General features: G+C 45.3%; 1 protein-coding gene across 2 annotated transcripts in view; it reads right to left on the reverse strand.

The window, feature by feature from the left end:
* IGFBP4 (insulin like growth factor binding protein 4) overlaps positions 1-16,359 on the reverse strand; it is a 29,519-nt gene extending 13,160 nt beyond the window's left edge. Inside the window, exons 1-4 of one of the 2 annotated variants that reach the window (XM_069074216.1) lie at positions 15,728-16,359; positions 6,173-6,336; positions 5,294-5,428; positions 3-1,026 (exon numbers count right to left, since the gene is read on the reverse strand). In XM_069074216.1, coding sequence (XP_068930317.1) covers positions 892-1,026; positions 5,294-5,428; positions 6,173-6,336; positions 15,728-16,076 — 783 coding nt within the window. In that variant the 5' untranslated portion in view covers positions 16,077-16,359 and the 3' untranslated portion in view covers positions 3-891. Of the gene's footprint in view, positions 1-2; positions 1,027-5,293; positions 5,429-6,172; positions 6,337-15,727 lie in introns of those variants that run through there. The other variant, XM_069074217.1, reaches the window with a different exon arrangement.
* Between the last annotated feature and the right edge of the window lie 10,089 nt (positions 16,360-26,448).

Genomic DNA, 26,448 nt, shown 5'->3' on the forward strand with positions numbered 1-26,448 from the left:
GATGTCCCTGAAGCTAGGAGCCGATGGGGGAGGGGAAGGGGAAAGAGAATATTCAGCCAAGGAGAGGGGAAAAAAAAGCAAAAAAAAAATCTCCTTGTCTACTTGACTGAGAAGAGCTCAAGTTTTTTGTTAGCTGAATCTAATAATTCTTTTTCCCCATCCACACCCTCAACCCACAGAAGCTGCATTTGGACCACCTCCAAACTCCCTGCCTACCCTAGGGCCCAAAGAAGCTAGAGGAATTGAACCAAGTGTTTGCCTTCTCCCTATTACTTTCTCTAGGACAGGGATTGGATCTGTGGTGGCATTGGTAGAGTTTCAAAATTCTCTTTACTAATGCAAGCTGACATCTTCTCTGAAACTTAAAGACTGAGGGAATTGAGAGGTTAATTGACTTGCCTAGGGTCACATAGCTAGTCAGTGTCAGAGATGGGACTTGAACCCAGGTCCTCCTGGCTCTGAGGTCAGCTCTCTAACCACTACACAAACTGCCTCTATACTATTCTTTCTAGACTGAGAATTCTCTTCTACAGACCAATCCCTTTCTGGTACCCATTCCCCTGGCCCACCAGACTAAGAGGGTGAGGAGCAAATATCCCCAGGAGGCTGAAGACTGGAATTCAAGATCAGTTTGGGGATATAGCCATGCAAGTCTACACACTCCCTGACCTTGGGCTACTAAAGCCCAAAGAAGGACATCTCAAAGGGCACACTCACACCAAGGGGAGAAATCTGGATTAGAAATTAAGGCCAGACCAGGGAGAAAGAAGGAAGGATTCTCTGGCCTCCCTCCACCCTCCCCCAATTCAAACACAGACTCAGTGGGTTCCTTGGTCTCTGGGGGTGGGGGGGCGGTGTTTGGGGAACCCCTGCCTGTGGGCCTCAAAGAACTCAATCTCGGAGGCCATCTGATGCCTGGTGGCAGTCTAACTCTCCTCTCAGCTCCAGCCCTCCAGAGAGCCTCACCCCTGTCTTCCGGTCCACACACCAGCATTTCCCCCGCTGCCCATCCAGGGCTGGGTGGCACTGTCAGAAACAAGGACAGGGAGGAGTTATTTCATATACAGAAAAAAGGTCAAACCTAGACACACCCACCCCCTCTTTGACCCAATGTCAAAGCTAAGGCTATAGAGAAAGCATTTAAAAGCCCTTGGGAGAAAGAACCAAGACAACCCATTAAGCAAGGGGAACTTATCTGGAAAGGACAAAGAGGCCATCAGTCCTGCCTCTTAATTTTATAGATGAGGAAACTGAGGCACAGAGAGGTTAAATTGCTTCTCTGGCATCATCACAAAGCTAGTAATTATCAGATGTGGGATTTGAACCCAGATATTCCTGATTCCAAAGTCTAGTATCTGATTTACCACACCAGACTGCCAATCAAAGAGTATTATTGTTCATATAATTGATATCACAGTTCTTGCCTTCTCAATGGGTAAAAATGTGGAAGGAGGAAGGAGAGAATTTGGAATTCAGAAAAATAATGAGTGTTATAAATAAATAAAAATAATTTTAAAGAGTTTTGTTGTTCAGGTGAAGCTAGTGAATAGAGCACTGACACTGGAGTCAGGAGGACCTGAGTTCAAATACCGCCTCAGACACTTAATAGCTGTGTGACCTTTGGCAAGTTACTTAACCCCAATTGCCCTGCCCTCCACCCTCCAAAAAAAAGAAAAAAGCAAAACAAAACTTTTTTTAAAAAGGAGTATTGTTGTTCAGTTCTTTCTGTCTCTTCATGACACCATTTGGGATTTTCTTGACAGAGATATTGTAGTGGTTTGCCATTTTCTTCTCCAGTTCATTTAACAGATGAGGAAACTGAGGCAAACAGGATTAAGTGACTTGCCCAAGATCACACAGCTAATGAGTGTCTAAGGCTAGATTTTAACTTGGATCTTCCTGGCTCCAGGTCTAATGCTTTATCCACTGAGCAACCTTGATGCCTCAAAGGTAAACAGAGGTTAAGTGACTTGCCCAGGGTCACACAGCTAGTAGGTGTCTGAGGTCAGATTTGAACTCAGGTCTTGCTGACTCCAGGCCTGGCTCTCTATCCACTGCACAATCTAACTGCCCTCAGGAGTATACAGAGCACAAAACAGGGAACTGGTAGACTACTAGAACACTGAGGGTAGAATTTGGGTGTGTGTTTAAGGAGTGGAAAGGAGAAGGGATGGTGTGTGTGTGTGTGTGTGTGCGCGTGTGTGTGTGTGTGTGTATGTGTGTCCGCCTTGGGCTAGATGAGAAGAATTGTACAGTTTTAAAGTTAGGGCTGAGATAGTGGTGAGGGTGAAATCTGAGATTTCATTTTTTTAGGAAGCCTAGACCTGATTTCTTTACCATAGAAAACTTCCAGATAAGGAAACTATCACTATGTATTGGTACTTTCTCCACAATTCAGTCTTATGGAGTTACCTGGGGTAATGGGAGATTAAATGACTTGCCCATAATCAGTGGCAAGACTTGAACCCAGGTCTCCCTGACATTAAAGCCAATTTTCTTTTCCCTATGCCACAATTGCCTTTCAGAGGATTTACCTCCAGAGTTCCAACTAGTATGTACTAACAGAGTAAGCATGCTTTCTACTCTTCCATACTTTTCCATTAGATTGTAAGCTCCCTGAGGGCAGGAACTGTCTTTTGTCTCTTTTTGTATCTCCAGAGCTTAGCATAGTGCCTAGCACATAGGAGCTTAATGATAAACTGATACATGGATTACTCAGTGAAATATAGAAATAAAATGGCAGAATCTCAAAGTTGGAAGGAACCTCAGAGACCAACTAATCTAACCCTTACCTCTCCTGGAATTTTCTATAAAATATTTTCAACAAATGGTTATCCAGCCTTCTCTTAAAGACCTCTAAGTGAAAGGAAATTGACTTTTTCCATTCCATTTTTGATAGTTCTAATTTGGGGAAAGTTTTCATTTCAATTAAGTCTAAATGTTCCTCTTGGTAAATTCCACCCAGTTCTCCTAGTTCTGCTCTCTGGGGCTGAGAAGACTAAGTCTATTGTCTCTTCTTCCAGAATATTATAAATTAGAAGGTCTGCTTGAGCACAGGGGGGGTCAGCTAAGCCTTGGGTCCTTGTGACCAAGCACAAAGACCTCCACTATCCTGACATTTGGGGAAACAGGAGGTCCAGGTCAATAACTCCATGTTGTATCTTAATATCTTTTCTTTATGAGGGGGGAAGGTAGGGAAATTGGAGTTAAGTAACTTGCCCAAGGTCACACAGCTAGTTTTGTGTTAAGTGTCTGAGGCCCGATTTGAACTCAGGTCCTCCTGACTCCAGGGCCAGTGCTCTATTCACTGTGCCACCTAGCCACCCCCATCTTATGTCTTTTCTGGCAGGTAACATGGAGAGAAAATGGGGTTTGGAGTCAGGATTCATATCGTGCGTTAGATATCTATGAAACTCTGTTCAAGTCACAACCTCTCAGAACATCAGTTTCCTCACCTACAAATAAGGGAATTGGTCTAGATGGGCTCCAGTGCTAAGTCTCTGATCCCATGATCTTCTCTCTCCCCTCAGTTCAGGTCTTTAGATGTGAGATGTAGTTTTCATTGGATTCAACCACATTCTTGTTAGAATCATAGGATTACAGTTGGAAAGGGGAGTGAAACACATTTAGACCAACCCTCTCATTCTACAGATGAGGAAACCAAAGCCCAGGGAGAAGTGGCTTGTTTAAAGTCACACAGCAATGTGGCAGCAGAACCAAGAATCAGATCATGGATACCCTGACCCCTCAGCCTGTCCAGAAGCAGGAGGATGGATCCAGGCTCTTTTCATAGATCATGAAATTGGTGGGGATCAGAAGGAAAGGTGAAGAAACTGACCGTGACTCCATCATGTCCCAACCAGACTGACTTTTCCCTGTCTCCAAGAAAGAAGGAGCTAAGATCTCAGGCCCCTAGAGACCAGGAAGAGCTATAGAGGACATCAATCTGGAGCCACACATCTACAAAGCAGTTAGCAAGCTACTAGTAGGGTGGCCAGACTGCAGGATAAACAGATACAGGACAAAGACAGTCTACCATAATCCCCTAGACTGGAAGGCAAGAGATATAGATTCTGGCACCTATCTACCACTGACCAGCTTAATGGCCTTAGGTGAGTCATGTGACTTCTTTGGAGCTTAGTGTCTGCTGCTTTTAAAGGACAGGGTTGAACTAAGTGACCTTCCTGACTAATTTGCTCAGAAATGTCCCACTCTTTGATATAACAGTCCAGTAGAGGTTCTTTTGGCAGGTGTCAAACCCAGGAACAGTGATTTAATAATTGTCTCTGAATCTGGGAAGTTATTGTGGAAGGAAGGAAGGAAGGAAGGAAGGAAGGAAGGAAGGAAGGAAGGAAGGAAGGAAGGAAGGAAGGAAGGAAATTGAAGGGAGGAAGGAAGGAAGTTGAAGGAAGGGAGGAAAGAAGGGAGGAAGGTAGGAAGAAAGGAAGGGAAGAAGGAAGGGAGGGAGGAAGAAAGGAAGGGAGGGAAGGAAGGAAAAAGAGAGGAGGAAGGAAGAGAAGATTAGAAAGGAGGGAGGAGAGAAGGAAGAAAACAAAAAAGGAAGAAGGGAAAGAAGAAATACAAGCACTTATTAAGCACTTTCTATGTTCCAGGCACTGTGCTAAATGCTGTACAAATGTTATCTCATTTGATCTTCACAATAATGCTAGGAAGCAGGTGCTTCTATTATCCCCATTTTACAGTTGGGGAAACTGAGGCAAATAGCAGTTCAGTGATTCACCTAAGGTCCTATCACTAGTATGTATCTGAAGCTTGATTTGAACTCCAGTCTTTCTGACTCTAGGCCCAGTGCTCTGTCTACTGCATGACCTCTATGCTTGCAGAGTGAATTCAGTGCAATAGAAAGTAGGCCAGATTCGGATTCAGACATCCTGGGTTTAGACTCCAAGACTGTCATTTATCATTTGCTGGACCTTGGGCAAGGTGCTTCATTTCTATTTCATCCTCAGTAAAAACGAAGATGTTGAATAGATGACCTCTAAGCTCCTTTCCAGTGCTAAAATGTTTCTGTGGCTCCTGAGGTCCCTCCCTTCCAATGCTCATGACCCATGGTTCCATGATTAGAGTCAAGGTTAGAGTTAGCGCTGGGGTTGGGATCAAAGTTGGCCCTAAAATTGTGGTTAGATTTAAGGTCAGAATGAAGGTTCTCATTAGAGTTAGGATTCAGGTCCAGATTTCTGCTGGGTTTGGGGGTATTGACCATAACAGTCAGTCACCTTGAGAGGAGTCAGGAATTGGAGATCAGTGGAAAGTGTTAGGATCCAGGACTCACCTGCTTGGGGTGGAAGTTGCCATTTCGGTCACAGTTGGGGATGGGGATCATGTATAGGTCCTCATGGGTACGACCCTGAGATGCTGCCAGTCGCTCCAGAGCCCGGTGTAATTCACTCTGACAAGAACCCTGAGTCTGTAAGAGGTAAGCAAAGTCACATGGCCTGGCCTCAGGGCTCCCTGAGTGGGTAGGGGATGCAAGAGAACCTGGGAGATGTGGGAATGCCCAGGGGCAGAGGGACAAGGACTAGGGTGCCCTTCTAGAAGAGGAGCAAGGACCAGGGGGCAGGGAAGCTGAGACAGAGAGAAGAAAGGGTCAGTGGAGTACTGGGAGCCACAGAGATAGTAAGGGACAGGAGCTGGAGTGGTTACACTACAGAAGAGCAAAGGTTAGGAGGATCTGATAAGAAAAGGACCAAGGGTTGTGAGGACACCAAAGAGGAGTGGTGTTTGAGAGGAGGTGTAAGGGCTGGAGGGAGGGGACACTGCAAGAAAGTACCAGGACCCAAGGGATACTGGGGGAAATGGTCAAGGGCTAGGGGAACACAAAAGAAAAAGAGAGGGATGAAGAACCAGGGGGAGAGGACTAAGAGCTGGGGGCACACTGGAGGAAAGTAGCAAGGCTTAGAGAATACTGGGAAGGATTGGGGAGAGGATGAGGGTCACTAGAGCAGAGGGGCAGGGCCACATTGGGAGGAAAAGGAAGGAAAGAAGGGGTGTTAGTAAAGAGAGGTGTGGGATATGGGTTAGTTGTGCATGCTACAATATAATGAGTAAGCCAGGAGAATCTCGGATATTCCTTGTGTTTAATAAATGTTGGCTAAATGAACGCCACTGACTGGAAATTATCTGGGTTTGGGAGAAGGAGGAGGAGCCTCACCATGGGCCGACTGTCTTCGCGGTGGGCCACACTGCTGACACTCTTCATCTTGCCGCTGTTGCTGTTCAGGCCCCGGATTTTGGCTAAGTGCTTCTGCAGGCATTTGCGGTCATGGGCACTGCAGGGGCTGAAGCTGTTGTTGGGGTGCTCACTCTCCTCCTTGTCTGTACTCACAAGGTGGGGTTAGGGAAGAGAGAGGGTCAGTGCCAAAGATAGGGGCAGAGGTTAACTGCATAACCTCTCCCCCCACCCCACTCAAGTCTCCCAGGCTCAGGGCATGGCTGTGTGGCCCAATGGATAGAGTACTTGACCTAAGATCAGGAGAACCTAAGTTCAGAGTCTGCCTCAGATACTAACTGCCAGACCTTGGATGAGCCCCTTAATGTCTCACAACCTCGGTCTTTTCATGTGAAAATGGGGATAATAACTGCCCATACTTCACAGGGTTGTTGTGAGGACCAAAGGATCTATGTACAGTACTTTGCAAACCCTAATGCCCTGTATAAATGCAAGCTGCTATTACTTATAGCATAGGGTCAGCTAGATGGCTCAATGGATAAAGCACTGGGCTTGGAGTCAGGAAGACCTGAATTCAAATCCAGTCTCGAACATTTACTAGCTGTGTGACCCTGGGCAAGTCACTTAACTTCTGTTTGCCTTAATCCACTGGAGAAGGAAATAGCAAACCACTCTAGTTTCTTTGCCAAGATAACCCTATGGACAGTATTGGCATTGTCCACAGGGTCACAAAGATTTGGACACAACTGAACAGCAACTATTTAACCTCTCTGGGCCTCAGTTTCTTCAAGAGGGGTTTTGACTTGGTGGTTTTTAAGGTCCCTTCCAACTCTAGATCTACGATCTTATTGTTTTCCATGAATCTAAGGGAGAGACTCCCCCCAGACAAGTATGGTATCTTGCCCCTTTGGGGCAGAGGTACCTCTCCTGTTAGCCCTTACCCAAATGGGAAGGCAAAAGCACTGGCCTAAGCTCCAAGGCACTGACCAGTGAGCAGGCATCAGGGGTAGAGTACCTAGCTTCCTGTGGACACAGCTTATGCTTTCCTGCCTTTGCCTATGCCCTCCAGGGAGAATATTCATTTCAAAGTCCCTGAATCTGAGTAGGCCTTCAGCTGATTCACTAGCAACAGCTGCTCAGACAGCCCAGAAGGGTCTCTGGAGGCCTAGCAGGGAGGTCTAAGGCCTGCAGGTCTGCTCTCTCCTCTAGCCCCTCACTCGCCCTCCCCTCCCTGTCTCCTGTCAACCTGTTGGACCCATTCTCCCTGGTTCTCTTCCCACCTCCCATTATGCTTTTTTCATGCTGCTGGCTGGGCCAGGCCCAAGGGGATTCCCAGAGCTGCTGGCTCTTCTGACCTTCTTCCAAATGGTCTGAATCAAAATTTCCACGAATGATGTCAAACTGGGCCCAAAATGGCTCTCTCTCCGTGGGTTAGGTGGGAGGGAGGAAGTGTGAATGTGTGTATGACTTTTCCTGACAGAGAAAGTGTATGGGGTGTGTGTGGGTGTGTGGGTGTGTGTGTGTGCGTGTGACTCAACTTGAATTCAGCTCATGGGTGTGATTGGATAAGTGTGAGTGTATGTTAGGGTGTTGGTACATGAGCTTTGAATGACTGCATGTGGGTCTGAGTTCGTAATCAGGGATGTGTGGGAAAGTGTGGAATAGTATGAGCGTGAATGATTGAGGAGATATGCCAAATTCATGAATAGATACAAGAAGAGGTGTATGGGACGAATGGGGAAAAAAGGAGAGAGAGATAAAGAGATACAGACAGAGAGAAAGATAAGGGTGGGGGGAGTAGGACAGGGAGAAAGAGTCATTGATAGAGAAACACAAAGAGACAGAAACCTTGCCCCATGCATACAATTTCAGCCTACTGGGAGTAGGGGGACTACAACCAAAGCCAAGTCTCTCATAGGGGGAAGGAAGAAAAAATACAACTGAGTTCTCTCTTCCCTAGAACCCCAGAAGACTCCAGCTGAGCTTAAACCCATCCTTGAGATTCAGGTGTCAAGTCAAGCTGATAGTCTTTCTCTTCATCAGAAATGAAGATAACAGTTTGGATGAAGAGGAAAGTCAAAAGTACCCCTCCATGAGTAGGGACACCTCTAAAATCTTCAGTCTTGGCAGCCCAGAGTCAGACTGAGTAAAGAACCCTAGCCAGAATTCCAGATGTTGGCAGCTAGACAGGAGGCCACATCTGGTTTGTGTCAGTCTTTTTTTTCTCAAGGAGGTTACAGGTTCCTCCAGGCGTGGCAGCTATCCCAATGCCGCCTGTAGGTCAAATGGCATTTTTCAGCCCCAGCCAAATCTAGGTTTCAGCTCTCTTTTTATTCTCTGAGTTCTCTGAAGGGGGGTTATTAAAAAAAAAAAAGTGGACAAAAGGAAACCAACCAAGGAGGAAATCAGACTTTCAAAAGGCCTTTGACTTGGTTCCACACCAAAGACCATTCCAAGTGAGTCACCATGAGATTGGGGAAAATGTTTTGTCCAAGGATAGGGGACTGGCTTAGAGACAGGAACAAAAGGTAGGGATAAATCGGAATAAAAGGCAGTAATATCAGGGAATGCTGCTTGGTTTCATCTTACTGAACGTTCCTTTGCTAATTATCTGGAAAATGGAATCCACAGAGAATTCTCCAAATCTGCAGATGACATAAAACTTTTGTTCGAAAAAGAACCCAGAAACCTGGGTCTGAGTCCCTCCTTTGCCACTTACTAACTGTGTGACCTTGGCCAAGTCACTCCACTCTCTGGACCTTAGTTTTCTTATCTGTAAAATAAAGGGGAGGGTGCTGTGGATTAGGGTTCCTTCCAGCTCTAAATCTTATGATTCTATGAATCATAGGATGACCTTACAAATCTGTACAAGTAGGCAGAAAAGCAGCAAATTAATTTCCTTGCAGCTAAGTAAAAGGTAATATATTTAGGGGAAAAGATTCCAAATTAGCCTTAAGAGATGACAGGCTCTGAACTGTATTTTACAATCCAATAAAGGGTTCTAGGAGTCATCACAGACTGTTTCCTCAACATCTTTTTGCTATCGTGGACAGAAAGACCCATAAAATATTTGTTTTTGGGAGGTTTGTTTTGCTTTTTTAGAGGGGGAAAGCAGAGCAATTGGGATTAAGTGACTTGCCCAAGGTCACACAGCTAGTAGGTGATAAGTGTCTGAAACCAGATTTGAACCTCAGGTCTTCCTGATTCCAGGGCCAGTGCTCTATTCACTGCACCACCTAGCGACCCCATGACCTATAAAATATTGAACATCTTTGTCACCTGGCAATAAAACCAAGGATTCCATCTTCTACCCATATACAACCATGGTGGCTCCTCAAAAAGACCTTTAAATGGGGGATTATGTCAATGGACTTGGTTCTAAAGAGCTATGAAGTTGTCCAGTGTGGAGGAAAGGAAAATAAACATGGGAGGCAGGTGACACAGGTTCTGGTCTTAAATCTGACAATTACTATCTCTGTGACTGATAGAGGCTGCTTCCCCAATTTGGACCTCAGTTTCTTCATCTGACAAATGAAATTATGAATACCTGCCCTACCAACTCCACAGGGTCGTTGTTTAGAACTATAAGATTCTATAGGAACGTCTTTGTCAGTGTTTGTCTTTTGTCAGTAGGGAAGATTCAAAACAAAGGTGGAATGGGAAGGGGGAGAAAGAGAGTTTCCCAGTAAAGACAGACTAAAAATAAAAAGCCTCTCTAGGCTGGAAAGATGAAAACTGAGAAGGGATAGAATCAAATCCTCTAACACCATGAAGGACACAGACATGTCCATGGAGACTTATACAACCCAACCTTGGATGCTGGTACTCAGGGGCAACCCTGAGATGTCAGAGAGGTCATTTTGACCCAGGGGTTTTTAAGCTGGGATCTGTGAACTTCTTCTTTTTAATATTTTGATAACTGTATTTCACTCTAATTGGTTTCCTTTATGGACTTATGTACTTAAGAACATTATTCTGAGAGGGGATTTTGGGCTTCAATAGATTGCCCAATGTGTCCCAGGACACACAAAAAAGGTAAGGAACTGTTATACACAAATAAAAGAATGATCCACTTTACAATGGGAAGGAAGCTTATGGGGTTTTTTGGATTGGTTTGTTTTTTTAAGAGAAAGAAGGGGCATTTAGGGCCTATCCTTAACCTTTTATCTGAAAGGTCAAGGAGGACAGCTCTGCTCTCCCACAGACAAGGATTCTCTTACAGCCAGTGAGAGAGAGAGAGTTTTGGGGTTAACCCAATGGGGTATGTCTAACTACACACACACACACACACACACACACACACACACACACACTTAATGACCTCTCCCCTCCAGGGCTCAGGAGCAGACTGACTTTTTTCCTTTGTTGACTTTTCATTTGACATTTGACAAGTCCCTTTCCTAACAGGAGCCATTCTGGTCCTAATACTAGGGAATAAAACCTCCATATCTGTCTTCCATGCCTCGCTCCTAACCATTTTCCCTATTAACTAGAGCAGAGCTTAGTGTTGGGCTTTCTGGAAGTGTCAAAGAGCCAGCTCTCTAAAGTACTGACCAGGATTCATAATGGAACAGACACAGGTGCCTCAAGGTGCCTAAACATCTTGGTACTATGGCCAAAGTATCTTCTTCCCTCCCCCTCTTAGGCACCAGTGTACATTCCCCATTACTATGTGGCAGAATCACTCCCCCTCTAAGTAAAACAGCCCAAGACAGCTCAAGTTTGGATGGTGGGGTTCCCTGAGGCATGGGATCATAATACGGCATCATCCAGGAACTGATGAAGACAGAGTCCCAGCTTGTATAGGTTAGGAAGAAAATGGCCCCAAATTGGGGCCAACTAAATGGATGGCTCCCAGTTCAGGCCTTATGGGGTAGCAAGGACAGGGTTTAGTTTATGGTCTTCCTCTTCTTTCTACATGATTTCATTCTTCCCCTCAGACCCCCTCATAAGCCAATAACCCTCTATACTCATGACTCTGTCTTTCCTCTCTCCAACTACCTTCAGACCCCTTAAGGGAGGAGACCCATAAGTTGGGCCAATGGAGCCCTCCCTCCAACAAACCACTGCCAAAATCTGAAGGGTCACCAGCCAAAAGAGGCTGCTCCTCCCTCTGCTTCCCCTTGGCTGGAGCCAAGACCACCCACACTGGGTACCACACTGGGTGGGGCACTCAGCACCTGGGCAGGCATCCAAGCCCTGTCACTGAGAGAGGGGGCTCAGAGGACAGAGTGATCAGCCCAGCCCCTTCCTATTGGACAACACTACTGACTTCAGAGAAAAGGGCCCCAAATATAGGTCGTAGAAAGAAAATGCTCCTTTTCTTAATCATGTTTACTAGCACAGAATGTGGCTTATCACTTGTTTATGACTGACACTAGAAAGACACTAAAATCACTCTTGTTCCTACTTCTCCCCAGCCCATTCCCCTCTTCCTCAGTATCCCCACAGCCCCCGATCCTTCTTCAGTATCTCCCAGTTCCTTCCAAAATGCTTGCTTCTATCTGCCAGTGTCCCTTCTTACCTGACCCTTAATTTGACATCTCATAGCCCCCCATCCCACTTCATCTTCTCCCTTTCTCCTACTGGGGTTCTCCGAGGGCTCTTGCTTGACCAATCAGGAACTGATAAGATACTTACCTGTCTACAACTCATTTCTGTGAATTGTAGGCCTAATTATCTGTACAATTGGGGCAAGATGTCATTATCAGGGGCCTCATATTCTCATCCAACTACTATCCTGGAGCCAGAAGACCCAGGTCCCTGAGGAAATCTGTCTCCTTTAACCAGGGTCCCTACGATACAGGGAGCCACTGTGACATAGTTTGGAAGTCTGGCCAAGAATTTAGACATCCTGAGTCCCAGACTGGAGGCTTGGTCCCCCTAGTCCTCTTCCAACTCCAGCCACTATAAGAGAATGTATTGAGACAGAGGAGCATGGTGCAGTGGCAATAGCACTGGATTGGAAGTCTTATCCCTATCTTTGTGACCTTGGTCTAAATCACTTCACCTTTTGGGGCCTCAGTTTCCTCATTTGTAAAATGTAGGAGGGCGTTGGATTCAATGACCTTGGATTCCACATTCTCCCTCTAACCCTATGATCCTATATGATCATCCCCCAGGGAGTCTGTTTCTTTAAATGGACAGCTCCTAGAGCCCAAGGTACCTATAGTCCCCAGTTCAGTCAATTAAGAAAAGCAAACAAAAACAACCAGGTCCTCCCCCTCTCCAGCCCACAACTGTGCATCCCACTCCCCCACCCCCATGGAAGCAGATTTCTGGGAATACCTTGTTCCCATGAGGTGACAGTTCCTGGCACTTAGGTAAGGAGATGCTATTTGCTATATGGGATAAAAATTAACCCAGGCCCATCATTCCTTCTCCTGCTCCACCCCCTGTACCCCTATCCATCCTGGGAGAACCCAGGACAGAACTGAAGAGTCCCCTAGCCTTGCTGTTATGTTTAGGCCAGGCCCTCCAGTGTCCTCACTGGAAGATGCCAATAGGTAATGGCCAACATACCACCACTGTACAGCTGCTGCTGTTGCTGCTGCTGCTGGCAACAGATTCACAGAACTCTGACGCAGATGTCCCATGGTCTCTCACCTCTGGCGACCTCCTCTTTGTTAATGCATAACCTGTCGGTCCCACTTGGAGTGGGATGGAGTTGGAGGGGAGGGGCAAGAGTCTTCTGCCTTCGGGGCAGACGGATAGGCTGAGAATCTCAGGATGAAAGGAGGCTGGGAGCGGGGCAAAGAGAGATGTGAGGCAGCAGGACCATGGTTGTTCCACATGAAAAGGGCACCCCAAGCACCCTACTCATCACCTTTCCCTCCCTCTCACTCCACCTACCCCCAGCTGCACCTCTGTCTGGAGGGAATCTGAGTAAAGAAGAAAGCTGCCAGATGATCAGAGGTAGGGTGGAAAGAGAGAGCTCAGTGAGAAGAGGCAGCCCAGAAAGCTTCCAAAAGCTCTTCTCCCAGGGCAACAAGCAGGATTGTGCCTAGACACCTGGGTAGGAAAGGGGAGTCATCCCTGTTTGTTTTTCCTAGAAAGAAGTCCAACAGGGGCCTGAGCTCCTGGACACTCTCTGTCTAGTGACTGAATACGTAGGGAGCTGGGTGGTGTTTAGAAGGTTCCAAGCACATTACCTCCATTTCACTGAGGACCTAGTCTCAAACCTAAACTGCCTAGCCCTGGCAAGGGCCAGGCATGTAGGGCACTGGCTGACCTCACCAGTTGGACACCTTTTCTCCTTCTCCCTTAGTATTCTCAGCATCAAACTGAGTCCTAGAGGGAACATGGAACAGAAAACATGGGCTACCCAGAGGGCCATGGGGGCCACAACTGCCATCCTATCACCCTCAAAAATTAATGCACTTGCATGTACACACATACACACACACAGCTCCAGGGCTGGCTTACATGGTATTTTCCATGTCATTTGTGTGCTCTTCTTTTCATGATCCAAAGGACTTAGAGGTACTCCCCCTCCATAGATGAAGGTTGGTCACTCCTTTCCTACTCCTCTCCTGACTAGAGAGAGATAGGGAGTGCATATAATTATCCTATATAACAGGATAAATTTGTTTGTACAGAGTTTACACATTGTGCCCTCCTTTAGACTATGAGCTCTTTGAAAACAGGGATGATTTTATTTCCTCTCTTTGTATACTCACTGCCTAGTACAGTGCCTGGCACATAGTAGGTGCTTAATAAATGCTTGTTCACTTAACTTGAGAGGAGATGCCTAGAAAGTGCCACTCTGGTGTCTAAGCCTTCTGCTTTGAGTTCTCATCTCCAAGGCTCAGAGAGAAGATGGTACAGACCATCAAGCTCATACCAATGTCTGGCATAGTCCATTGGCGGGGGAGGCAAAGCTTACACCTCTGAAACAGACAGACACAAAGGAGAGAGGGATCTAACCATATCCACAGCTGGAGATGTTCCAGCTGTGGTTATCCCCCATGTCCCCTCCAACATGACACAGGGCCCATCCTCTCCTCGCTGGCCCTTGCCACTTTCCAGAGTCCCTAAAAAACAGAGTGGAGAGTCACTCTCGTTCAAATTCATCTCTCCTGGTTCTGTTTAGGTACTCATTCAGATGTTCTGAGTGCCCCATACACCACACACACACACACACACACACACACACACACCACCTTTCCCAGTCTAGTGAGTTGATGGGGCAGCCAGGGCTGAGGTCAGGACCCCTAAGGGCTGTCTCCTTCCTGTTTTCCCCAGCAACCTGCATCCTGCTCCCACCAGCTGCAGAGTAGTGAGGAAGCAAAGAGGCTGGGGCCTTAGGGTCAGGAAACTCAGGGGCCCAGAGCCCCAGCGTCTGGAGCTAAGACTTAACAATGAGAGAGCCTCAAGCACTAGGAAGAGTGAGAAGAGAGAGAGAGAGAGAGAGAGAGAGAGAGAGAGAGAGAGAGAGAGAAGCTGGGGTGGGGGAGACTGTCTTCAACTTACACAAGCACTTTTTTAGTTTCCCAGTTCTCCAGTCTCAGTATTCCAGTCACCAAAAGAGTTAATACACTCACATTAACTCTCCCCTGTCCCAACCCCCTGAAAATGGCAACTGTGAGGAGAGTAGCATTTCTCTACCATGGAAGGAGAATGGCTCCAGATTGGGCAGATAGCCAATCTTTTCCCCTACATGACCCCAGACACCCTTCTCCCCCAGTTCTGAGAGATAGATTAAGGGCTTTGGGAAAGGGGAATTCTTCCACCATTTCCCAAAGCCTCTCTAATCTAGTTTTTTCCAACTCCATGAATTCTACCTTAATACCAAACTTGGTTTCCAAGACCACTTAGGTTTCACCAATCTACCTTCAACCAGATTAAAAGGAGGAAGGTCTTGGGTCAGGAACTGTCTTGGAACTATTTGGCTCTCTCCTATTCCTATGCTTTCCTCTCTTCTCCCCCACTAAAAAAAAAAAATACACACACACTATATAAATAAATAAATAAATAAATAAATATGCACATATAGTCTTCCTGCCCCTCCTCATTCTTCCAGACTCTGCAGTCGTTCCCTTTGGCAAGCTCCATCTTTCAAAGGCAGTAATACAAAGGGCAAAGCAGCTCTGATCTATGAGGAAAGACCTGAGGCTAGGGAGGCTTGAGGGGCCTGAGACTTGCTAGTCCCTTCCCTGCCAGCAACAAGACCACACCACCTAGTCTGCCCTGCAGAGGACACAAAGACCCTGAGAGGCTGGAGAAGAGGAGGAGGGCCAGATGGGCTCTCAAAGAATATTTGCTCCAGTCTTCTGGTAGTTGTTTTGATTTGTACCTGTCCCTGTTCCTGGGCAACACCACCAAGTATTCTTATACTCACCTCAACCCCAGGGGCAAGAGGATGGGACAACTAAGGAACTTTGAGCTCCAGACACAAGGACCAAAGAGGGGAGAATAGGTTAGTTGTCAGACAGTGGCTGGCTTGGAGAAAACCAAACCTAAGTGGACCTGAGGTGGGGAGGTGAGTAGAGGGGCAGAGGACAAGAAGGTCAGGGTTGGGGACTGAGGGTTCCTTACCCGTGGTCTGCATACTCTCCTGGATAGCCTCAATCTCTGCCAGCTCCATGCAGATCCCTTGTCCATGCATCAGTGTGTGCAGGGGCTTCTCCACCCCTCGAGGTGGGTAGCAGCGTAGGCCTGAGCCACAGCGGGCAGTGTACACACCACAGGGCATCCCCTTACTCAGGGCACAGGTGGCACAGCAGCCACAGCCAGGCTCTCGGACCAACTCCTCACAGCCCGTTGGGGGCTGGCAGCGTGCCAGCTTCTCCTCTGAACAAGGTGGGCAGTGGATGGCTTCATCTCCCTGACATAGCCCTGGCACAGCGGCTAGCAGCAGCCCAGCCACAAGGCAGAGGGGCAACATGACCAGTCGAGGTGTAAGCAGGTGAGGAGCAGAGCCAGCAACAGTTAGGAGAGGTAGGTGGGTCCGGGCAACGTCAGAGGCAGGCTGGGGCAGGTGCCCTTCGTGATTCAGCCCTGGATAGGAGACTTCTGTTGACCAAGGAGAGAGCCAAGGAACTTAGTAAGCTGGCTGAACGGGAGAGTGCCTGGTAGCAGGGCCTGTGAGCAGCATTCTCAGCTCGATGCCGTCAACCAGGGGGACTCAGTGCAGCAATGCTTGGCCGAGCCCAGCTCCCCCGGACTTTATACCGGCCCCTGGCCACACCCCCAGCTCCTTCCCAGAGGTGGGGGAGCCCAAATGAGAGAGAGAGAGAGAGAGAGAGCTATTTAAGGGAAGCCAAAGGGATGCCTGTCCAGTTTTTTCTGCAGCATCTGAAAGTCCTTTTCTTGAAGAGGAAGGAAGCCGGACAGCTTGAAAGTAGTAAAGAATTGCTCTGAATGGAACTTGGAGCCTGGTGTCTGAAGAGAGGGAGAGGTTGAAGAGGAAAAGAAAATGAGACAAAAAGGTGACCAAAAAGAGAACCCCAATTAGCTCTTTTCACATGATCTTCTCTCCCCCAATAACCTAGAATTCTGAGTCCTCCTCATCACACACAAGTGAAAATAAAACTAGGAGTCCTGTGGTCCAGACCACTCCATTTCCTGATAGCTCACTCCACCAAGTCAGTGACTTTGGGCATAGAGTATCCAACTTTGCCATCCCTCCCCACCCCAACCTTTTAAAATCTGGCACTATCTCATCACCGTTAAGGAATGCCCACAGGAGGAAGGAAAGGAAAAAACAAGCATTTATTGAGTACCTGCTATGTATTGGGCACTGTGCTAGCATTTGAACCTCACAAACCCCTGGGACATGGGTGCTATTATTATTGCCATTTTTCAGTCGAGGAAATTGAGGTTAAGTGATTTGCCCAGGGTCACACAGCTGTTAAGTGTCTGAAGTCAAATTGGAACTCAAGTCTTCCTGAATCCAGACCCAATCATGCATCCACTGAGCCACCTAGCTGCCTCTAAGAAATTGGAAGAGTATATGGATGAAGATTGCCTGTAATAGCCTCTCCCCTCCACCGAAGAGGGTCCTGGAGACATGGGAGGCAGGGGCTGAGGTCCAGATGACAGGCTTCCTTCTCTGCTCCCTAGCCACATTAATTCAGCAAGCATTTATGTATTAGGCACTTAACTACATGAAAGACTGTCCTAGGCAATGGGATAAAGTGAAAAAATTAAAATTATTCCCAACTTCATGAAGCGATGCAAGACATCCACAGAAAATTTAATTCAAAGTAATTTGAGGTGATCACTAACAACTGAGAGGGAAAGAATCATTTGCCTTCATCCCTGTCTCCCTGGGCAGGCGCTAAACTGCAATCCAGTCCTTCCAGAGATGTTTAATTACCATCACTTGAGAACTAGGTTGCTCCCCTTTATTTCTTCTTCTCCCACACCCCAAGGAAGAAAGTTGTTCTGGTAGTGATTAAAGTCAAAAGCTTTGGAACCAGAATACCCCTGGGTTCTTCATTTTTCATCATTCCAGTGATGAAAGAGCATACCACTCACCTCAATAAGGGGGTAAATGGTAAATCTGAATCTGTGGGTTCTCTCTTACATTTATACAGTTTTCCCCCTCTCACCTTCACTCCCCCACCCCTATCACTGACCCTGGAAGCCTCTCTTCTGGTTTGGGTAACTTCTCAAAAGATATTTCTTGCCTAGGCATTGGAAAGATGCAAGTGAAGACAGGAATGGTGGGGGGGGGGGGGGGAGGGAGGTGGTATAAATCCAACAAACCTAGAGTGGAAAACAACAGAATCTGTCCTGTCAAAAGTCCCTCAGGAAAGATATCATGTCTCCAGTCATAAAATGCCTCCCTGGAAGTCACAGGACATGAATTTAGATGATCCAGTCTCCTTCCTAAATGGAAGGTGGGGGATATGGAGAATTGGAGCTGAGAAAAATAGTTCTTTGGCCTTGGGCAAGTTGTTTCCTCTCCTGGGCTACAGTTTCCTCTCCCTATTAAATGAAGGGGCTGAACTCAAAAATTTCTAAGGTCTTTTCCAGCTCTGACATTCTATTAATCTAAGTGCTTGGACCATTTGGCTGGAAGAAAGGAGGGGAGGAGAGAGGCAAAGGAGGGAGGAGGAGGAGCTGGGAAGTAATTGAAAAGTTGAAAACTGCTGACACCTAATGGCCACTGTGGAAATGACAGTTCAAATGGATAAAGGAAAGCTGACCCAGAGGAGATTGGACTTCTTCCTATCCACCCAACTTCATATTTAAAAGTGAAGAATCTCTGCCTAGCCCAAAGTGCTGGGCCCTTCCCTCTTTTTCTTCTCCACTATGAGGCTACAGTGTTCACCCATTTGGACTGAATTCAATCCTGGTAGAATCAGTCTTCTAATAAGAAGGAGTGTTAGGGACCTTTTTTGCATATTTTGGCTTATTAAAACCCTCATCTGGATGCCTTGGGACAATTTATTTAAAGTTCAAGTTTTGAATTATGTCTACATCAACCCAAAGAGGGATGGTAAAAGGTACTCAATGTACAGTAAATCAGTTATGGGACAGGTATTTATTTCCTAAACATACACAAAGAAATGCTAAAGTACAGAATACTCAACAACAGAACAACTTAAAACAAGATTCAATTATTGTCACTTATGAACTATTCTGGACCCCTTAACTTAACCTATATCTTAGGAAACTTAACATCTTGGTCACCTTTATATTTATTGTTACAATCTTTGAGTAGTCTGATACTTAAATCTTAACAGAACCTTAAGTAGTTTTGAGGATGATCAAATGGGCAAAGCTACATTTCACCTCACTTCTACACTGTCCAAACAACCCCTAGTCATCTTCCTGTTGGTGATCATCTTCTCTGATGGAGAAATTGCCCTGGTCAACATTCTATTCTATTCTATGGACTAAGAATCTCTGGACCTGCCAAACTCACAAGTTCACTATCTTAGACATGTCCACCCTGAGGTTTCTACTTGGTCACTAACTCGGAAAAGGAAATACAAAGCGGAAAAGACAGCTAGGCCCAAGTACAAGTTCACCTGGTAGAGACTTCCTACACTAGCAGCCACATGATAGTGGTCACCATGATGCCAGAGTGAAAAAGGGCTAGTCCATGTCCCATCCCTCCCTGGAAGTCAGCATCTGGAGAGTTGAAAGACAATTGAGAGGGGAGCTGTCACTCCTTTTAAAAGGAACCCTGAGGCAGGGTGTGATAGACACACACCTGAAATCTTTGCTGCCAGAGATGTGAGGCTGGTGGATTGCTCAAGCTGAGGAGTCCTGAGCTAAAATAGGCTAAAGCTTTCATGTATCTGCTCTAAGTTTACCATCAATATGGTAAACTCCTGGGATTGAGGGGTCAACAGGCTGCCTTAGGAGGGGTGAACTGGCCCAAGTCAGAAATGGAACAGGTCAATCAGAATGGGATTAGCCCTATGAGTAACCCCTGTTCTTCCAGCCTGAGCAAGATAGGGAGTCCTAGTCATTTAGCTCCTCTGGTTAAGCAGGCAATGAGAGGATCACAACATCATTTGAAAACTCCCACATCCTTCAACACTCAACCACCACATGACCTATAGTAGCTGGGAAATTTATCTCCAACACCCCCAAATACCAAGTCCTCACATCCCGGAAATTTCTAGGGGAGCTTTCAGCACATGAGGTGGCCCCTACATGCCAATTCAACTTCTATAAATAGAATATCCATCTCAAGTTGGAAGGAAACTTGGGAGCCATCTATTTTTAACCTTCAATTTATAGATGAGGAAGCTGATGGTCTAAGAAGTTAAATGACTTGCCCAAAGACACACAAGTAACAAGCACCAGGGGCAGTATCTGAACCTAGGTCTGTTGATACCCTTTTCCCTGTACCACAAGGCCTCCCACCTGAGTGATTGTGGAGTGTGGTAATTAAGGATCCCACACTGTACTCAGCCTGAGAGAACAGACTAAGTCACTGGATTTAGAATTAGAAACAGTGATATTTTTATCCTGACTCAGATTAATTCAACAGGCCTTTTTTAAGCACCTTCTGTATCCAAGGCAAATTCTAGAAACTGGAGAAATGAAGACAAAAATGAAACATTTTCTACCTTCAAGAAGTTTGCATTCTACTAAATGGGAACATTACACAGATAAAAAAAAATCTTCAAAGTAAGTGATGAGGTCTTAACATGTTAACAAAATATACTGTGATCCTATAGGAGTCAGCACACTATGACCCTCAGGCCAAATCTTCCTGTGACCTGTTTTTGTACAGTCCACAAGCACATGTCTAAACAGAGATCTTTTGGCAAAGTCCCCAACAGGTGTCATCTAGCCTCTACTGGAAGGCCTCCAGTGAGATAGAGCTGACCAATCATTACTCAGGCAACTTTCTACATTGGGCCAGCTCCAAATGTTAAAGCAGCTAGATGGTGCTGCAGTGGATAGAAGGATTGGCTTGGAGTCGGGAAGACTCATCATCAGATCTGATCTCAGACACTTCCTAGCTGTGTGACCCTGGGCAAATCACTTAGCCCCATTTGCCTCAGTTTCCTCATCTGTAAAATGAGCTGGAGAAGGAAATGGCAAACCGCTCCAGGATTTTTGCCAAGAAACCCCAAATGGGGTAACAAAAAATCAGACACGACTAAAATGACTCCACAACAAAACAACAACCAATTGTTAGAGAGTTTTTCATTTTATGGAGTTAAAAATCTAACTCCCAACTATTTTCATCCATGGCTCTCTGGAGCAAAGTTGAATGTGGTGGCCCCTTGAAAATCTGAAGATAGCTCTCCTAAGTCTTCTCTTCTCCAGGCTAAATGTTCCAAGAACATTCTGTAGATCTTTGTATGCCCTGTTCTCCAGTTCCCTAACTATCCTAGATGCCCTTTTCTGTATGTTCTCCAGTTTGACAAAGTCTTTCTTTAAATATGGCATCCCGGGAGCAGCTAGGTGGTACAGTGAAGAGAGCGCCAGCCCTGGAGTCAGGAGGACCTGAGTTCAAATCTGGCCTCAGACACTTAACACAAAAACTAGCCCTGTGACCTTGGGCAAGTCACTTAACCCTAATTGCCCTTCAAAAAAGCAAAATAAATAAATATGGTATCCAGAACTGAAAACAATATACTAGAAAATAAATTAAATTTATATAGTACTTTAAGGTTTGTAAATGCTCCATTTACATCTGCCCATCAGGTAAGTAGTACAAGTGTCAATATCTCTAGTTTATAGATGAAAAAAACTGAGATTCAGAGAGGGAAAATAATTTGTCCATAATCTGACACCCAAGTGTCAGAGCTGGGCTATGAACCAACTCTAAGTTTTCTAACAGTTAAGTCTACCTACTTCAAAGTCCCCATCTTCTTTTTCTACTGTAGTTTACTGCTTCTCCAAATTTCATCTAACCAGAGATGAATGCTTCTTTAATATAAATTTTGTTTTATTTCTGTGCTAGGAATACTATCTTAAACCTTATTCATCCCATACAGGTTAGGCTAATTTTTCCTTAAAAGCTATCAAGACATTTCTCAAGTTTAGGTTGACTCAGATGTCTAAAGGTTGATATTAATGGTGTCACTTTCTCATTATCTGAGGAAAGAGGTGGAGAAGGAAGAAGGAGAAGAAGGAGAGGAGGAGAAGGTGGTAGATGAGGGAGATTAGGAAAAGAAAAAAAGAGAAAGAAAAGAAGGAGGAAGAGGAGGAGGTGAATGAGGCAGAGGAGGAGGAGAAAAAGGAGAAGGAAAAGGTGGAGGAGAGAGAGGAGAGGAGGAGGAAAAGAAAGAGGAGAGAGAAGAGGAGAAGGAGAAAAAGGAGGTGGAGGAGGAAAAGGAAGATAAAGAGTGGGAAGGGAAAGGAGAAGGATATGGAGGGGGAGGAGCAGGAAGATGAGGAGGAAAAGAAGGAGAAAAAGGAGTTGGAAGAGGAGGAAGAAAAGGAGAAGGGGGAGGAGAAGGAGGAGGAGGAACAGAGAGAAAAGGAGGAAGAGGTAAAGGAGGAGGAAGAGGAAGTGGAGCAGGAGGAGGAAAAGAGGTGGGGAGGGAGAGTATGTCTTGTCTCTGAGGTTTAGCTGCAGCAACAAAATGGATAAATGAACTTTATTTGGCTGAAGTAACTCAAAGTGTCCTCAATGTCTATCCTTGTTGAATATCCTCTTCCTGCTATGGTTAAGTAAATCTCTTTTTATTTACTGTTGAATGACCTACAAGCCTCTCATTTTGTTCCAGTATCACACTTAAACTGCCCAACACAGGACAATTTCCATTCAGATACAGGAACAAAGTAAAAAAAAAATTACTTTCTCTAAGTCATGTTTCAGATTTTTCTTTGTGCTCTGGGTGGATGAATAACCCTATGTAATACTTTGATAGTAATATGTCATGTTATGTAATACCTTGATATTCTCAGGCTATGCAAATCTAGCTGCCTTTCCACTAGACCATGGTGTCCCAGAAGCAAGAGTATCCCAGGTGTTAAGTACTTTGTGGGTCCACATTCAACTAAAACCTTATCTCATGAGCCTCCGCTAATGAGCTTTTTTTTTTTTTAAGCAATTGGGGTTAAGTAACTTGCTCAAGGTTACACGGCCAGTTATTTCTGGGTGTGGTGCTGCGTATCTGAGCCTGGATTTGATCCAGGTCGTCCTAACACTAGAGCCGGTGCTCTTACTCTCTGTGCTACCTGGCTGCCCCTAATGAGCTTATTTTTACTAGTCAACTAAAGAATACAACTAATTTAAAGCAAAGGTGTTTAATGAAATAGCTCAAAAGTAGCCCTGAAACATTCCCCCAATAAACCTGTAAACATACTTTTCCACAAATACATGCACTATCAATGTCCAGAATAAACAAACTTAGAGAACATATATGTGAAGGTGTACAGCTCATACTTGTTGCTGTGGAACACACAAGAAAGGGAGCACATGTATATGGAACCCACATTTGGTGCCAACCTAGAGGAGTAACTCCCACTTCTGATGTTTCAAGGCCTTCTCATAACGTCACCATGCCATTCCCACTAGGCTTGTTCCAAATCATGTAGCACATAGTCTCCCTGGACATTACTCCCAGCAAGTCTCTCAATGCTACCATTCACCCTTGCTTTACTACAGGTTTTATACTGGTCACTGTCAAGTAAGATTTTACTAAGCTGTGTAGTTTCTCTCTCTTCTAGATTTAGATAGAGTCTGCAACAAGGGTACTAGCCCTTCCTGGTAGGAAGATGGGTGGGCTCAGTCATTTTCCTTTTACTTTAAAACCTAAAGGATTTGCTTGCCATAGCTCTCCAGCCAGGAAAAGGCCCTAACATAGCCAATCATCAAGCTAGGGAAAAAACCCTTTTCTAGTTTATTTCCATAAGGAGGAGGCTTGCTCAGGGGTGTGCTGGTAAATGTTTAACAACCAGCTCCCCAATATACATATGTCATACTTTTTAAGATTAATTTTCATTATTGACATTCTCTCCATCATTTTCTTAAGTCTGGACAATCAACAAAATAATAAATCAAGTTCAGATTTGTGGTGTTTGCCTCTCAAGACACTATGAGCTTTGCTTTTTTTTTTAAATATGACTAATATGAACATATGTTTTGCATGATTTCACATGTATAGTTGATATCATTTGCTTGTTTTGTCAGTAGGTGGAGAAGGGCTAGGAGGGAGAGAGAGAATTTGGAACTCAAAAAAATTTTAATGTTAAAAACAAATTAATAGGGGTGGCTAGGTGGCGCAGTGAATAGAGCACCAGCCCTGGAGTCAGGAGGACCTGAGTTCAAATCTGGCCTCTGACACAACACAAAAACTAGCCGTGTGACCTTGGGCAAGTCGCTTAACCCCAATTGCCCTCCAAAAAGCAAAAACAAAACCAAAAAACAAATTAATAAATGGGGGGGGGGGGGGAGAAATATGAGCTGACTCCAGCATACCCCTGGGCCTGTTTGTTTCTCAAAGCTTTGACTAGATTAGGTTTTCCTCTCCAGAAAGAGATTTCCTATTCCATGTGGTAAGCCCACAGCTAACTACTGATTTCAACTTTAAATTTTTTTTTAACCTGTATTTCTGGTTGCCAAGGACAGAGTTTCTCTCAGCAATCTCTGTCTAACTTAGAGTCAGAAAGTCTCTGCTTCTTTCCATTGTTCCAACTGCTTCCAGTCAGAATCTCTAAAGAGAGTCTATCCTCCACTCACTTGATTATTACTCTTCCAGTAAACTGCCAAGGGCTCTTGTTTTCTAGGGTCCCCCCCCCCGTTTCTCAGCTCTAAAATTTTCCATTCAAATAAATAGGAGGAGGAAAAAAGCATAAGGAAAAAACTCTTTTCTCTGCCTACCTTCATTCCTGGTCTATATTGTATTGCATAAGTGGCTGGCAAACCTTTATAAGCTTTTTTAAGTCTGTCCTATACATAAAGGCACTCACCTAGACTGAATATAGGTAAAGTGACATATCCTGGGAAGATTCCTCCCTCTGGTGTTCTTTTTTCTGTATATGTATTTTTTTCTAATTTAACCCAGACTCTAAAAAAAAAATGAAGTCAAACATCCTGCCCCACCCCCACCTCCTATGGGGGAGGGAGGGAAGAAAAATCACATTGTCCATGGCATAGCTTGCCCTATTAGAGTTGAAGGTTTAAAGGTCTTCCCTGGAGCTTAATCATGATATGTAATATTAGAAGCTCTCTGGGGTCAGCCAGGTAGCACAGTGAGTAAGAGCACCAGCTCCAGTGTTGGGAAGACCTGGAGATCAAATCCTGGGCTCAGACACTTAGCACCCACCCAGAAACACCTGGCCGTGTAACCTTGAGCAAGTTACTTAACCTCAATTGCTTTTAAAAAAAAAAAAAAAGAAGCTCTCTGAAACACTGAGTTGAGAGATGGTCCCTGAAAAATTAAAATAGGGGAAACACAGACCAAGGCCTCAAGGAGCTCCTAGTCAAGGAAGATATAATAGCCCATGTTTATATAGTATTTTTAATTGGTTCCAAGATAATTTATATATTGTTGTCTCCTTTAACAGAGTCGTATTGAAATTCCACAAGACCTCATAAGTTAAGTAGTAAAATCCTCTATAATATCCACCATCTACTTGAACACTTTTTGTTATAGATAGCTCACTACCTACAGAAGCAACCTGGTCTTTTGGCTATGAGCGCACTTATGAAGCAGATTAAACAATACCTACAAAAGCATCCTGGGAAGGGGTGAGAGCAACCTTGATAGAAACTGAGTCTTAAATGATGAGAAGATAGGAGAAAAGTGAGATCAGAGTGGGGTTGCTGCCTGGGCCTCTAATATCAATGCCAGCTTTCTTCCCCCAACCTTTCCCAATAACCATACAGAAGCCATAGATAAGGTATCTTCTGGGTGAATGACCAGACATCTCACATGTCCCACTTACTGGCCAACACCTTCCAGTCCCTGTTCTCCAGGAGGCCTTCCAGGACTTTTCTGGCCTTTGAGAACCTGGGAGGGTGCAGTCTTCAATATCTGCCATAAACGCTAACCCTTCAGTATGGACATCATTATGGTGCATCATGATCCCCACAGATACTACCCAAAAGTGTCCCACATGATGAAAGATGCCCACCCAGGTAATTCAAGGGTCTGCACAAAGATGCCTAGAGAGCAGGTACTAAGGAAGCCAAGGTCTTTCCCAGTTTCAGCTAATATAGAGTTGTGGTCTTACCTAATGACTTCTGTACTAGTATCAATACATGAGCCACTAGGGACAAAAAGAAGGTCACCGGAATACCCCAGATCCTTGAGGGTCTTCCCCTCCCAGACAAATATTTTTGTGAGGATAAATTAGGCCATCTTTTATCTCAATTCTTACCTAGCCCTTAGTCATTGAATGGGTGTTGCCTCAGACAAACTGAGGCCTGGAAGAGACCAAGATCATCCACTGCATCTCAGGCCATTGCCAGTCATCTTGATTTCTGTCCTGAACTTCCTTAACTCAGGAGGAGAGAGTGAGGCTGACAACTTTGCACATCTCTGCCTCACTTAAATCCAATTCACTCACAAGTCAAGGCAACACCTTTGTGATGCCATTGGTCTTCTTCAAGAATGAAGGACCAAAAACAACAACAATAAACAATAAGACCTAGGCCAGGAGGAAACCCATGGGCTAGTGGGCAGGAAAGGAAAAAGTAGACATTTTCTGAGTTTCCAGTGGTGCCACTATCTTATCATCCATGGTAGGATGGTCCAAATGGCTGGCTGTCCAGGACAAGTTACTGGGCTGTCCAGCTGTCTGGCTAGCTGTTTCCCAACTATTGGGTTTGTATAATCCTCAGTACTGGGTCTTGGTCAATTCCAGAAGCTTGCTTTGTCATA

This window comes from Petaurus breviceps, unplaced genomic scaffold (assembly GCF_028583685.1).
Source record: "Petaurus breviceps papuanus isolate PSGF00001 unplaced genomic scaffold, PetGlider_PUasm1.0 90887, whole genome shotgun sequence".
NCBI lineage: Eukaryota > Metazoa > Chordata > Mammalia > Diprotodontia > Petauridae > Petaurus > Petaurus breviceps.